The 14,968-nt window shown below is 39.2% G+C and overlaps 1 protein-coding gene across 1 annotated transcript; it reads right to left on the bottom strand.

The window, feature by feature from the left end:
- Positions 1–429: 429 nt before the first annotated feature.
- Positions 430–12,619, bottom strand: syt1b (synaptotagmin Ib). The gene is made up of 9 exons (XM_034176575.1): positions 12,553–12,619; positions 7,772–7,946; positions 6,341–6,522; positions 5,923–6,036; positions 5,623–5,790; positions 5,377–5,544; positions 1,655–1,772; positions 1,188–1,321; positions 430–1,098 (listed from the first exon to the last, which is right to left on the bottom strand). Exons 2-9 carry the CDS (start codon positions 7,923–7,925, stop codon positions 892–894), a joined length of 1,245 nt encoding a protein of 414 aa, XP_034032466.1. The 5' UTR covers positions 7,926–7,946; positions 12,553–12,619; the 3' UTR covers positions 430–891.
- Positions 12,620–14,968: the final 2,349 nt, after the last annotated feature.

The following is a 14,968-nucleotide window of genomic DNA, read 5'->3' as shown; positions in this document are numbered from 1 at the left end:
AGGGCGCCAGTCTATTGCAGCATGAAATACACATAACATATAAATCTATCAGGTGTCCCAAAAAAATATGCAACATTTTATCAGCAAATAAAATGGTCAAAGCATATGTCTAGGAAATAAATTTATGGCTGGATAGAAAGCTGAAAGGTTGAAGTTTTTCATACCAATGTCAATATTGGCCCTGCATTTTGTCAGTCTAGCATAAAGTTGCTGCACCTGTTTGACACTCTTGGTCTGGTGCCAAAACATAATAATTTTTGTTCGCTGTAGTATGGTTAATCTTGGCATTTTCCTGAGTCTTGCTTGGCATCAACATAAACTACAGGGTCTCTGCAAGTAAAAAAGAAACATAAGTGATTACGTTTGTAACATTTAAGGGTCAAACCGAGTGTTTTAAATGTTGTATATTTTTTGGGGGACACCCTATAGATAACATCTCAAATATGGGGACAGAGGCAAAATGCTTGTGATGTTTGGATGTCAAATCAACATTTTGGATTGTCTCCCTCTACAGGTTAATCATGTGTATTTCAACTGTGGCTTGCATATTGTCGACCAGTATATATATATTATAAGAAGAAATACATTCTCTTAGGTCTAGAAATAAGTCACCTTTTTCATAGCACTGTGCATAATGGTACATCTTTGTTAAATCTAGCAGTTTAGGTGTCGGCAGAATGAGAGATTTGTTAAATGGAGAAGACTTAAGGTTTGTAATACTGGCTCTGATGGTGTCAAAGGTAAGTGGGGATTGTTGGAAACATTTTGCTGAGTTAAGTAGCTTAAAGGCTTTTTTAAGAGGGGGAGAGGTAGGAACATGATCGTTGAGGTAAGAGGCGCAAGGTTTCAAAGAACAGCTGCATTGTGCTACCCTACTGCGGGGTTCGAGTTTCATTTCTTGTTCGACATTATGGCGTTGACTTCATCTTCTAGTTTAAGGCTGTGCCACTGGGCTATTGGCCGTCGGGGGTTGGCCAGCATGTCTGACCAGTGGCGTAGCTCAGTCCCAGTGCTCGTTCCTCCCAGCAGTACCTTACCAATGGCATCATTTTTCCCAATTTTATCGTAATCCAACACAGTGACTGCTATCTGGACCTTCTATAAATTAGGAAAGGCACACAGACAAAATGTATGTTTTAATGATAGTGGCACTGTTGAACAGATGCAGTGTGTGCCTTAAATAGTACCTCTATTTGTTCACATGGCACTTCAAAGCTGAATGACTCATTGTAGTAAGGGTTCAGCGTGTTCTTCTTTGTTGTCGTTTTCTTTTTCTTGAGTCTTTTCCCATTCTGCATTAAGTGGATCTTCACATAAGGGTCTGAAAGAGAGAACGGGTGGTTTTATGTCACAGTGACGGACCAGCAGTCTGGCACTGGCATAGTGCCTCCTCCATCACTGTGCAGGGACATCTGTTGGAGCTGCTTGTGAAGTCGACCAAATAGAAACTGCACTTAGGTGTGTGCACCGTAATGAAATGGATGTCTTATCTTTTCTGCTTGCAGGAGTGAAGTATATTTTGAATACTGGTCAAGCATACTTTACGTCGCCATGTGTACTTTAAAATGCCTGTTGCAATCCTGATATAAAGGTGCTTGACTTGGAGTGGATTTAAACCCAGTGTAAATTCATATTTCTTTGCTGCAGACCTCACCTGATAATCCACCCACATCCATTTTCTTCAGGTTTTTGGCCTCCAGAATCACTACTGTCAGCTTCCCTGCAGTAGGGACGTATCTCAAGGACAGGCATACATCCCCAAGCCGCTCGCTCTAAAACAGAGTTCATGAGTTGAGGGTTATATTTGATGAATCAGCCAAAAAATGAAAATAATTGCGTTACAGTTGCAACTGAATTGTTTAATGTGACATCTCTAAATTACAACAGACTGCAGACTTCTGCAGATTTTTGCAAAGTGCCAGATAGAATCCAAGCAATAATACATTATAGTCCAAAGCTAAAACCAAGTACTGCCCCCCCACACAGTATTATTCAGAAAAGAGCTTTCATATATATATATATATATATATATATATATATATATATATATATATATATATATATATATATATATATATATATATATATGGACAGACACTGACAGTGTGCAGCAACGGCCGCCAGAGTTCAATCAATCAATCAATCAACATTTATTTATAAAGCGCTTTACAGCACCAACTGGTGTCCAAAGTGCTTAACATTAAAAACACAAATTTACAAAATAAAACACATATAAAATAAAATTTTAAAACAACACATAAAAAGAACATAAAAGTAACAGAACATGTCACCTCCCCACTAAGTGTTAAAAGCCAGTTTAAATAAATAAGTCTTTAACTTAGATTTAAAAAGTGCTAGGTCAGGAATAGTACGTAACTCAAGAGGTAGCTCATTCCACAGTCTGGGGCCAGCTACCGCGAAAGCATGATCACCCCAGCGTTTATATCTTGACCTTGGAACATCTAAGTAAAGCTGGCCAGACGCCCTTAACGTCCTACTGTAGGTGCGCAAAGTTAAAATTTCAGACAAGTAGGGAGGTGCAAGGCCATAAATAGCTTTAAAAACAAACATTAAAATTTTAAAATCAATTCTAAAACGAACTGGAAGCCAGTGGAGTGAGTATAGGATGGGCGCAATATGCTCACGTCTAGAAGTGTTTGTCAAAAAACGAGCAGCAGCATTCTGCACCAACTGGAGACGCGCAAGAGACGACTGATTAATGCCCGCATAAAGTGCATTACAATAATCAAGTCTGGAGCTGATGAAAGCATGAATGGCCGTCTCAAGATCACGTCTACTGAGAAAGTGCTTTATTTTAGCCAAGAGGCGAAGTTGGAAAAAACTAGCTTTGACAACAGAATTTATCTGTTGATCGAACCTCAAACAGCTGTCAAATATCACTCCCAAATTCTTGACAGCTGGTTTTACAGTTAGCCAAAGCACCGAAATTTGGTGTTACCACATTTGGTATGCCAGTGCACTCAAACACCATGATCTCAGTTTTACCATCATTCAGGTAAAGGAAGTTTCGGGACAGCCACTGCTTTACATCACGAATACAATTAAATAATGATGACAAAGCATCACTCCCATTAGTCCTCACAGGCAGATAGATTTGCAGATCATCTGCATAACAATGAAAGGACAAATTGTGCTGGGTTATAATTGACCCCAATGGCAGAATGTACAAAGAAAATAGAATCGGCCCAAGGACAGATCCCTGCGGCACTCCACAGCACAGAGGAGCAGTTGATGAGGAAAGGTCCCCAATCATGACAGAAAAGCTCCTTTCAGCCAAATATGATCTAAACCACTCAAGTGCAATACCATGAATGCCAATAAAATGTTCCAACCGGGAAACAAGTACTGTGTGATCCACAGTATCAAAGGCTGCTGTGAGGTCCAACAGAACCAGCACAGCAGGAGAGTTGTGGTTTATGTGCAAACAGTTTGCAGTTTATCACCATTTTTGAACATTTCCCTTCACCTGTTGCAACTTCATTGTGATGTGGAGGATTACCTGAAATACACAACTTATGTGGGGTTTTGTTGTGTTATGATTATCCCAAATAATTTTTTTTTTATTTTTTTTAGAGCAAGAGCAGTATAAGAGCCACTGTGTATTGGAACCTGTTACTTAGACATTATGTGGACTTAAGTGAGAGGTTTTCTGGTGACTTAACAAATCTACGCATGAAAGTGTGAGAACAGAGCACAGCCACCAAAGCTCCCTGAGGTGAAACAATAAGGTGAAGTTTTCTTTTCCATTATTGTTTACATTTATTTTATTCAGTTATTTTCATTTCTGGTTTGTTGCGTGTACAAGTAGAGTGCACGTGTGTTGTGCACGTGTGTGGACAGGTTAAATATGAGGGGTGATTAAGAGATTTAAGCCTGATTCAGCCTGATAAAGCGTGCTTCTCCATCATCTGTATTCGGAGAAACCAATATTTCTCAAGACTGTGTGAAATTTTGACTCACTGTGTGGAATGTTGACAAAAGCTGCACTGAAAAAAGTGAAACATCAGTGCACTTCATTCAAAGTACTTATTTACATTGGTCTAATGAAAAATTGTGCTTTCCAATTTAAATCTGCTGGAATCACTTTACCAAATCATAACTATACATTGTGAAAAACTAAAAAAAAAATAGCTGTAACAAATTACATATAAAATGGACTGCATTTATATAGCGCTTTTCCATCTGCATCAGATGCTCAATTACACAAATTTTTTTAAGTTGATCCAAAGTATAATATTTTTTTCAGTGTGGTTTCTCAGAATACAAAAATGGAGAACCACACCCTACTTTTTCTCCTCTTGTATTTAATCCACACAATATTCAGATACACTTTACATAAGTGGGATCACAACACATGCTACTTGTACACACAACAACCTGAATTGAAAATAAACAAACAAAATAAATGTAAACAATAATGAAAAAATACAAAACATCACCTTATTGTTTCACCTCAGGGAGCTTTGGTGGCTGTGATCTGTTTTCACACTTTCATGTGTAGATTTGTTAAGCCCCTTGTAGCAGGACAACTTGTGCTCAATTTCAGAGTGTTTTTTGACAGCATATGGCACAGTCACTTTCTGCCTTCAGTGTAGGGAGGTGGTGGCGTAACGGCTTGCACGTTGGACTGGTTGGACTGGTTGGACTGGGACGCCAGCAATTCGGGTTAGCTTCCCGATTGCAGCCAAGCTCCAAACTGGCACTCTTAACAACAGTGCTGGGGAGGAGTGAGAGACACGTACCGTGGGCCCTTCTGGAAATAAGTCCTTCGTTGAGACTTTCGTTGGTTACCCACCCAGATCCTCAACCTCAGCCTCTTTATGACAGAAATGTGCATGACCACAGCTACTTTTTTAAACCAACACATCCATTGGTGCACAAATGAGAGCAAGTGCACCTGCTATCTAAAGAACATGGGTGCTGGACGTGAAAATGACAACTGCAGCTGTTGGAAACCAATGATAACCTTTGCACTGCTTAGTAGAGAAGCTTGAATCTTCGACTGGACTGGGTTGCTTGACGCGAGGACGTATCGCTTCAAATCACAGAAGCTTCCTCTTAACAGAGGTCTTCTCAAGGTCTTCCTCTTAACAAGGGTCTTCTCTACAAGGGTCAGACAGAAGTCAGACTACCAGAGCAATAATTTTAGCTGAGAAAGCTTCTGTGATTTGAAGCGAAACGTCCTCGCGTCAAGCAACCCAGTCCAGTTGAAGATTCAAGCTGCTCTACTATGGAAACCACCTGGACAACTGAGAGCCTTCACAGAAACTTTGCACTGCTTTGTACCAGGTGGAAGATGGTTCAGCTCAACTGTGAAATATTTTTAGTGTTTCAGTTTTTTCTATAAGCTCTCACCTCTTCTTTCTCAGCCTTTTGCAGGTCCCTCCACTCCTGCAGAGACTGGCTGAAGTCCACACTGCTCATTGGGATCTTCACAGCTCCAATAGCATCGTGTTTTGAGAAACGGTCAAAGTCATACACGGTCATCACCAAAGTCTTCCCACCCAGTTCAGTGTATGGTACCTACACACACACACCCAAAGTTCAACTATACGCAATACCCACCCCCAAAATTCCTCACTGCAGTGAATTTGAACTTACCTTGAATATGAATGTCTCGCTGAAGTTGGGTTCAAGGGTTTTCCTGTGGACTTTAGTTTCAAACTTTTTCTTCTTATCAGGCAGCAGGAAGAGTTTCACATAGGGGTCAGAACTTCCTCCCACATCCATAGCAGGAAGCTTTGCAGCCTGCAAGATACCCACTACCAGCTAGAATATTATAGCAGAGGAAAGCCAAAAAAGAAAGGAATTACAATGCGACTAAATAATAGAAAGAATGCAACATTTTGAAGGAGGTAGATGGTGGAATAAAGTATGTTATGCTTTACAGAAGCCACCCACTGTGTTTTCTGTGAAGTTATAGTCTAATGAGAAATGCAGCCGGCCTAGCTTCTCCTCCTCCTTGGGCTCATTATTTGACAGTGCTGTTTCTTTGTTTCCTTCATCTTTCACTAGCTGCAGATAGGCACATGTAGATCACATGCAAAATAGAAATTAAGAACTAATTAAATAAAATGTTACACATCTGAAAGTTATCGTTTAAATTAAACAAGTCAGTTTTACACATCAGTGAGAGGACATGAGTTTTATCAGTCCAACACTCCAAATCTTTTGAATTTTTTCCCAGATTTTATAATACAGCATGTGCAGTGTGCAAAGCGATTCATAATTTTATTAGTTCTGGGTGACCTGGATGTCATGACTTTGAAACATTGACGTCATCTGCAGTACAAGCGGAGACTGTTTTTGTGTTGCTTACCTCATTGTAACCTCCACCCATTTCGGTGTCAGAACCTCCTTTACCCTTCTCTTTTCCTTTTTTCTTGTCCTTCTCTTTGTCCTTGTCCTTCTTTTTCAGGCTCTTCATCCACATGCACACCATACATGACAGCACAATGCACAAACTCACAATGCAAATGGCAGCTACAGCCCATGATTGCACTGCAAATTCACATAAAAACACAAAAACAATGGTATCAAAATTTTAATTTGAGGTGTTCAACTATTCACTGTTGCAAATATTGTTGTTGTTCTACTTCATCATGAAGTACTGACCAGCGGTTCAATAGACAAAAGTTGCATGATGCACAATTTCTCCATTCACTGGTACATAAACACCTTCAGAGCGGTCTTGGGTGTCTTAGTGGGTTTCCTCACCACTCTCCATCTTGCAAGTTGACTCCATTCTCAACATATTTATCATTCTGTTTGTATTTCTTAATGAATAATGTCAAGTAAGTCCCTTTGGCTTCTTCCTTTTTTCACTCAATGCTACTAGTACAGATCCAAGAAGGATTTGCATGTTGATCTGGCACAAGTTTTATGCCTGGTCTTAAACCAGGAATCTTCTGGAAACAAGTGCCCTAACAGATTAATATCAAAATCAGATCAGAATTGAATTCATTGCCAAGTAAGTTTGCACATACAAGGAATTTGATTCGGTGCATCAACAATGAGATAAAGAAAAGAAAAACACTTCTATAAGAAGTAAAAGAGTCAAATTGACAAACTATATTTGCTGTTAAATAAGCAAAACGTAATGTAATGGGACAGTGCAAAAACAGGTGTTGTGAGTACAGATGTACAGTACCGTTCAGTGTAGGGATGACTTTATGGTAGTGAGGGAATATATATATATATATATATTTGTATAGATGTGTGTGTGTAGATAGATAGATATCAATAATAATATTCAGTGTGTAGGAAATGTTCATGAAACCATCCCTGATTTGTTTAAAGAAACTTGGCTATAAAGTGACAATTTGGAATAACAATAATCCTTATATTAAGATGTTTTATTTCTGGCTTTCTGAAAATAGAAGGCCTGTGCATGAAACAGCTGTAATTCCTCTATAGTGTTGTTGTTGTTGTTAAAGACATAGAATTAAATTATACATGTTAGTAAAATCTTTATTGTCTCATTTCCATTCCATTGTGGTTACAAAAATACAACAATACAATACAAAATTACAAAATAAATAAAAACTTGTGCCACTGTACAAATACTTATGGACCTCACTGTAGATGTACTCTACATGTACCATCAAAGTGCACCACTGAAACATCAAATTGGATTATGGCTTCACATAACCCAGTTTGATACTCTTCCTTGAAGCACAATTTAAAAATTTTCAGATTAATTTTGTGAAATGCTTGTCCACCGAACATGAGTTGACTTTCTCTGACTCACTGTGGATGTGGTGCACCTCACTCATAAACTTGTTCAGACTGTGTTCTTTCTCTTCTGTCTGGCCCGGTTCTTTGGTAGCGTTGTCATTAGGTAATCCAGGAGGTGTAGCTGCAGGGCTTTGTGCAGCTGGAGCAACTCCTTGACTTCCAGTCATTATGCGGCCTGGAAAATTTTCCTAGAATAAAAGAGAAAAAAATGATCAATATGATCAATATGTTCATGGTTGGACACCTGTAGCACCCTTCAGATACACTAATAATAATAATAATAATAGCAACAGCAATAATAATATAATTTGATTATATTTATATCAATTTGATTATATATTATATATCAATCTATCTTTGTTAGTTGGCTATGTACCACAGGCTTTTAAGGTGGCAGTAATTAAACCATTACTTAAAAAGCCATCACTTGACCCAGCTATCTTAGCTAATTATAGGCCAATCTCCAACCTTCCTTTTCTCTCAGAAATTCTTGAAAGGGTAGTTGTAAAACAGCTAACTGATCATCTGCAGAGGAATGGTCTATTTGAAGAGTTTCAGTCAGGTTTTAGAATTCATCATAGCACAGAAACAGCATTAGTGAAGGTTACAAATGATCTTCTTATGGCCTCGGACAGTGGACTCATCTCTGTGCTTGTTCTGTTAGACCTCAGTGCTGCTTTTGATACTGTTGACCATAAAATTTTATTACAGAGATTAGAGCATGCCATAGGTATTAAAGGCACTGCGTTGCGGTGGTTTGAATCATATTTGTCTAATAGATTACAATTTGTTCATGTAAATGGGGAATCTTCTTCACAGACTAAAGTTAATTATGGAGTTCCACAAGGTTCTGTGCTAGGACCAATTTTATTCACTTTATACATACTTCCCTTAGGCAGTATTATTAGACGGTATTGCTTAAATTTTCATTGTTACGCAGATGATACCCAGCTTTATCTATCCATGAAGCCAGAGGACACACACCAATTAGCTAAACTGCAGGATTGTCTTACAGACATAAAGACATGGATGACCTCTAATTTCCTGCTTTTAAACTCAGATAAAACTGAAGTTATTGTACTTGGCCCCACAAATCTTAGAAACATGGTGTCTAACCAGATCCTTACTCTGGATGGCATTACCCTGACCTCTAGTAATACTGTGAGAAATCTTGGAGTCATTTTTGATCAGGATATGTCATTCAAAGCGCATATTAAACAAATATGTAGGACTGCTTTTTTGCATTTACGCAATATCTCTAAAATCAGAAAGGTCTTGTCTCAGAGTGATGCTGAAAAACTAATTCATGCATTTATTTCCTCTAGGCTGGACTATTGTAATTCATTATTATCAGGTTGTCCTAAAAGTTCCCTAAAAAGCCTTCAGTTAATTCAAAATGCTGCAGCTAGAGTACTGGCGGGGACTAGAAGGAGAGAGCATATCTCACCCATATTAGCCTCTCTTCATTGGCTTCCTGTTAATTCTAGAATAGAATTTAAAATTCTTCTTCTTACTTATAAGGTTTTGAATAATCAGGTCCCATCTTATCTTAGGGACCTCGTAGTACCATATCACCCCAATAGAGCGCTTCGCTCTCAGACTGCAGGCTTACTTGTAGTTCCTAGGGTTTGTAAGAGTAGAATGGGAGGCAGAGCCTTCAGCTTTCAGGCTCCTCTCCTGTGGAACCAGCTCCCAATTCAGATCAGGGAGACAGACACCCTCTCTACTTTTAAGATTAGGCTTAAAACTTTCCTTTTTGCTAAAGCTTATAGTTAGGGCTGGATCAGGTGACCCTGAACCATCCCTTAGTTATGCTGCTATAGACGTAGACTGCTGGGGGGTTCCCATGATGCATTGTTTCTTTCTCTTTTTGCTCTGTATGCACCACTCTGCATTTAATCATTAGTGATCGATCTCTGCTCCCCTCCACAGCATGTCTTTTTCCTGGTTTTCTCCCTCAGCCCCAACCAGTCCCAGCAGAAGACTGCCCCTCCCTGAGCCTGGTTCTGCTGGAGGTTTCTTCCTGTTAAAAGGGAGTTTTTCCTTCCCACTGTAGCCAAGTGCTTGCTCACAGGGGGTCGTTTTGACCGTTGGGGTTTTACATAATTATTGTATGGCCTTGCCTTACAATATAAAGCGCCTTGGGGCAACTGTTTGTTGTGATTTGGCGCTATATAAAAAAATTGATTGATTGATTGATATTTGACCTGCAAACAAATACTAAGTGCTTCACATTATAAATAGCTGAATAATGTGAGAAAAACAACATTCAAAGCATAGTAATTAAAAATAACTAATTAATAACATATTAATAGTCAAATGAGCAACACAAATCATAGCATATGCCTCCTGCCTTTTATGTTAAGTTGGTGTATAGTTTTATAGTTAATAGTCTGGAAATTATTTATGTAGCTCAAGACTGAAAGACTTTCAAAGGAAATGTTGGACAAGCCTCCCCCACTTCACCACCAAGAAATACTTTCAATCAAAGGAGGTGTTCTTTTGTTGTTGCTTGGAAACAAAAGTCAATCTGGGGTCCGTTGCTGCCATATTACACAACAGATGACAGCCATTTTTGAACAGAACCTTCCTCAAGCCTCCTCCAGTACACCACCAAGAAATGGTTTCAGTCAGGCAAAGTGTTCTTTAGTTATTGTGCAGGAAAAAAAAGTTTACAGATGCCCAAATGGCTGCCTAAACAGGGGAAGACATAATGCCCCCCCCACCCCCCCAATTTGACTGAACGAGGCATAAAAATACATTTAAAAAGAACTGAAATCATCAAGATTAAAATTATCCAGCATAAATCAGTGTAGGCAGCCAAGAGCAGAAAAATCTTGTCGAGTTTTTAAAACCTCAGTCAGACTTGGTAGACTTTTTGGTCACAACAGAGCATTATAAGGAAAACACTTTACCATGGTCATTTTCTCTCAAATCTAAGAGACAAACAACAGATCGGCACCGTAGTGAGTGCTGGGCAAGTGTCCTCACATATAGTCAAACCTGCTCAGCCATGTAAGATGGTGCACAACCATCCAGCATGTTGAAGGTTATTAATGAGTAATATCTATCATCAGTTTTTCATGTTCTTGTCAAAATTCACAGCTGTATTCTGAATCCTCTGTGGGCATTGCAGTACATTTTTCGGCATACCGATAACTGCAGCAGTGTTCAGTTCTCTCGGACAAAAAGCATGAATCAGTGTTTAATAGACAGGATAGGTCTTGCAGTGTTGTGTAAATGAAAATGGATGGTCTTAGCTACATCTCTAATATGAAGATCAAAAGGTAATGTTGGTTCAAAAATCACTCAGGATTTTTAAGTCTCACTTTGATGATCATAAAGCGTGTCTCTATATAGCAGGACCAACAACAATCAACTCAGTTTTCTCTGTGTTCAAAAGTAAAACATGACATCCAGGTTTTCAGCCAGTCAAACCTCCAATTTTGCAATGTAACAGCTATTGCCAGCATAAATAGACATGTCATCTGCATAAGACCTATTACTAAGTATAATCTGCCCAAGACATGCCACATAAAGAGAGAATAAAAGTGGGGCCAGGGCAGAACCTTGGGGTACCTCTTACTTTAATGTTGAACACTCTGATGTTGTGCAATTATACACACTGCAATCGATCTGACAAGAATAAACACAAAAATATGTTTTGAAAACAAGGTGCTATTCAACCTTTACTGGCACACCAAAGTTTCCATAAATACTATGATCAGATCTTTTTTGATGCAATAATGTGCTTATCTACAGCATTTAACCAGTAGTGTCAAATAACATCTCCTGTTCTGCTGGCGTGGCACTCACTCTTGAACGCAGGATATACAAGCCGCTGTCACTGTCAAACTTGCTGACGTGGATGGAAGAGAAGGAGGAAAAAAGAAGAAATATGTTGCTGAAGCATCGTACGTGGGTCTCTCTGCTGTTGTGGTGCTATAACCACCGTAGGTGAGATTCGTGCACTAAGGTCATACTCAGTGCAGGCTAACAAATACTATCAGGGATACGTCTGAGCGCAAGGACTCAACACTTGCGTAAGTGCAAAAATGTATTTCTTTTCTGTAAACATAACAGGTACTGAGTATCGACAGCTGATTCAGCAGATGTGATCTCACGCCACATCAAGTCGGCACTGACCCCAGTAAGCGTCCACTGTGCTCCGATAATTATGCAGCATTTTTCGAAAAATACCAACTCATATAGAATCCACTGCTACTGACATATTAATAGGAACAGCAGCTGAAGCAAGAATGACAAATCATTTAAAAGGATGAGCAAGTCACATGACAGGTCTTCAGTATAAATCACATTATTCTGCCACAAAAATTAACAAAATGTTTTAGCCAGTATTCTAATAATGTGACTGGAAAGTTATAATGAATCAGTCACATTTACGTCATCATGTATCTGTAGGAAATACACTTTTTTTTTTTTCTAAATAAACAGGGTGCTTTAAAATATTTATTACAAAATAGTTCAGATATTATAAAGTATCATCACTAACTAAAGGTGTTGTCTCCAAAATGACAAATTTGTCACACCGTTGGAAAAATAGCCATATTTTTTAGTTTTGATAATGTAGAATTTAGAATGTGGCTTTAATGATAAGGTTGTGATTGCAGATTTGCACCTCCAACTCTGTGAACAGAAGAATCATCTGCACAGCTGTGCACATGCGATTATTGCTTTTTGCAGTGTTTAGTGCATCCGTACAGTAACAATCACCATCATCCAGAGAGGAAGCAACGAGAGGACTTGTTCAATAATTTGGAAAGAGAGACATACCTGTATTAAGTGATCCCGGCAGCAGTCCTCAGACTCACAGGTACTCTGATTCCTTACAGAGAAGAGGAGGAGAAACGATGAGATGATTTAAGAGAACAGGAGAGTCACAGGGAAACTGTGAAGTGAGGAAAAGTGACGATCTGTTGTGTTGTCCTTTGACTTTGTTTTTTCACCGGATCAAAGTTAGAACACAAAGAAAGAGTTTGGCTTGGGATAAATGGACATTCATTTTTCTGTCCTCTCTGGTCTCAAAGAGACGAGTCTTCCCACTTTTGTTGCCCCGCCTCTTTTGACCTCCGTCCCATCCTCACAGGTCACCCTTCCCGAGCTCATGATGATTATTTATTATCTTACCGACGAGGCTATATAAGTGCTCGTTAGCATACTGAGACTTCAGCAGGATAGAATATTTACATTCAGAGGGGTGTGTGCACATGCTGGCGTGCGTGCACATGTACATCTGGCGGTTGGTGCACAGCTGTCTCATATTGTCAGTATAGATGATGTTGCCTGAATTAGAAACGAAGGATGCGGTTTCTGCTGCAACATAGAGATCAAGTTCTAGCCACGCCCAGTTCACCTTGAGATTTCAGAGATGAGCCCAGATACTGTACGGAAGGGGGGGTGAGATGGGGGGGGGGGGTGAGACGGAGAGAAAGAGAGGGGATGGGGTGAGGGAGGGCCTTCACCCCCGCCCTCTATCTTTCTTGCTGTTGCTTCACTGGACATAATATCTTTCTTCATATACTTTATGTTTCTTTTTTTAATAAGAAACATTTTGATTTAATACTGGTGTCTTTTCCTGTATATCTGCCATTTTTTTATTTTAATACATTCTGGAGGTCGGCACACTCACACTAAATCCCAGCTTGAGGTGAAACGATCTCACTTCAGCACTTCAGCATATGCATTCTCAATACAAATGAGAGAGAGAGAGAGAGAGAGAGAGAGAGAGATGTTAATAACAGTGACGAACAGAGAGGATTCATATAAAATCATAGATGGATATGTCTTGCAAACTTAATATCCATTACTGCACTGGATGACATTAAAATTGATGATGCCTGTTTGCTGTTCCAGCAATATCAAATATTTCATGTCTGTTACCTACACTGTGCATGGAATGTTTTAAACCTAAACCTACTTTTTGGCACCTTGCATATATTGCTTTGGAGCCACCCCTAAAGTCGAACTGTTCAACTGCTAATTCTACTGAGGTCCTTAGTCTGGGTCTCGTTAACATCAGATCACTGTCCTCAAAATCATCGCTGGTTAATGATCTAATTGTTGATCACCACTTAGATATGATTGGGTTATGTGAAACTTGGCTGAGACCTACAGCTGTCCTTCTTTTAAATGAGGCTTGGCCATTGGCATATACATTTAGTCACGTCTCCTGAGATGAAGCAAGGTGGGGGTGTTGCCTTTATAAATCTAGGTTTACTTTATCAGTTGTTGGGGGTCACAAATAGAATTCCTTTGAGCATCTGATTGTTCGCTGTACTCATGATGCTGTTTATTGTCACGGTCAGAAGACTGGAAATCAGTTGTGTTATTTTGTCACTGTTTATAGACCTCCCGGTCCATACTCTGAATTCTTAGATGAATTTGGTGCCTTCATTTCTAATTTGCCAAGTAGTGCAGATAATATTTTGGTTATTGGTGATTTTAATATTCATGTACCAATAGATTAATGTATACTTGTATTTCGTGCTGCTGAATCATGACATGCCATGAGACTGGGTTGAAATAAGCCCTCTGATCCCCTTTGCAAATCATTTATGGAAATTGTGGATGCATTAGGATTTCAGCAATGGATCAGAAATTTCAGTTAAATATATCATATAACAGACGAACACACTGCTATTTGAGAAGTGAAATGAAGTTTCTAGTACAGTATTTACAGAAAGTGTGCAATAATTATTTAAACAAAATTAGGCAGGTGCATAAATTTGGGCATCCTTGTCATTTTATTGATTTGAATACATTTGGCACTAATTATTGGAACACAAAATTGGTTTGGTAAGATCATTGACCCTTCGACCGCCTTATAAAGGTGAATCCAGTCATGAGAAAGGATATTTAAGGTGGCCATTTGCAAATGTTTCCCCTCTTTGCATCTCTTCTAATGAGTGGCAACATGGGAGCCTTTAAACAACTCTCAAATGACGTGAAAACAAAGATTGTTCAACATCATGGTTTAGGGGAAGGATACAAAAAGCTATCTTAGAGATTTCAGCTGTCAGTTTCCACTGTGAGGAAGCTAGTGAGGAAATGGAAGACCACAGGCACAGTTCTAGTTAAGGCCTGAAGTGGCAGGCCAAGAAAAATCTCAGATAAGCTGAAGTGAAGGATGGTGAGAACAGTCATAGTCAACCCACAGACCTGCTCCAAAGACCTACAACATGATCTTGCT

The sequence above is a fragment of the Thalassophryne amazonica genome, chromosome 8 (assembly GCF_902500255.1).
Source record: "Thalassophryne amazonica chromosome 8, fThaAma1.1, whole genome shotgun sequence".
Lineage (NCBI taxonomy): Eukaryota > Metazoa > Chordata > Actinopteri > Batrachoidiformes > Batrachoididae > Thalassophryne > Thalassophryne amazonica.
This window is presented reverse-complemented; position numbering and strand designations above follow the sequence as displayed.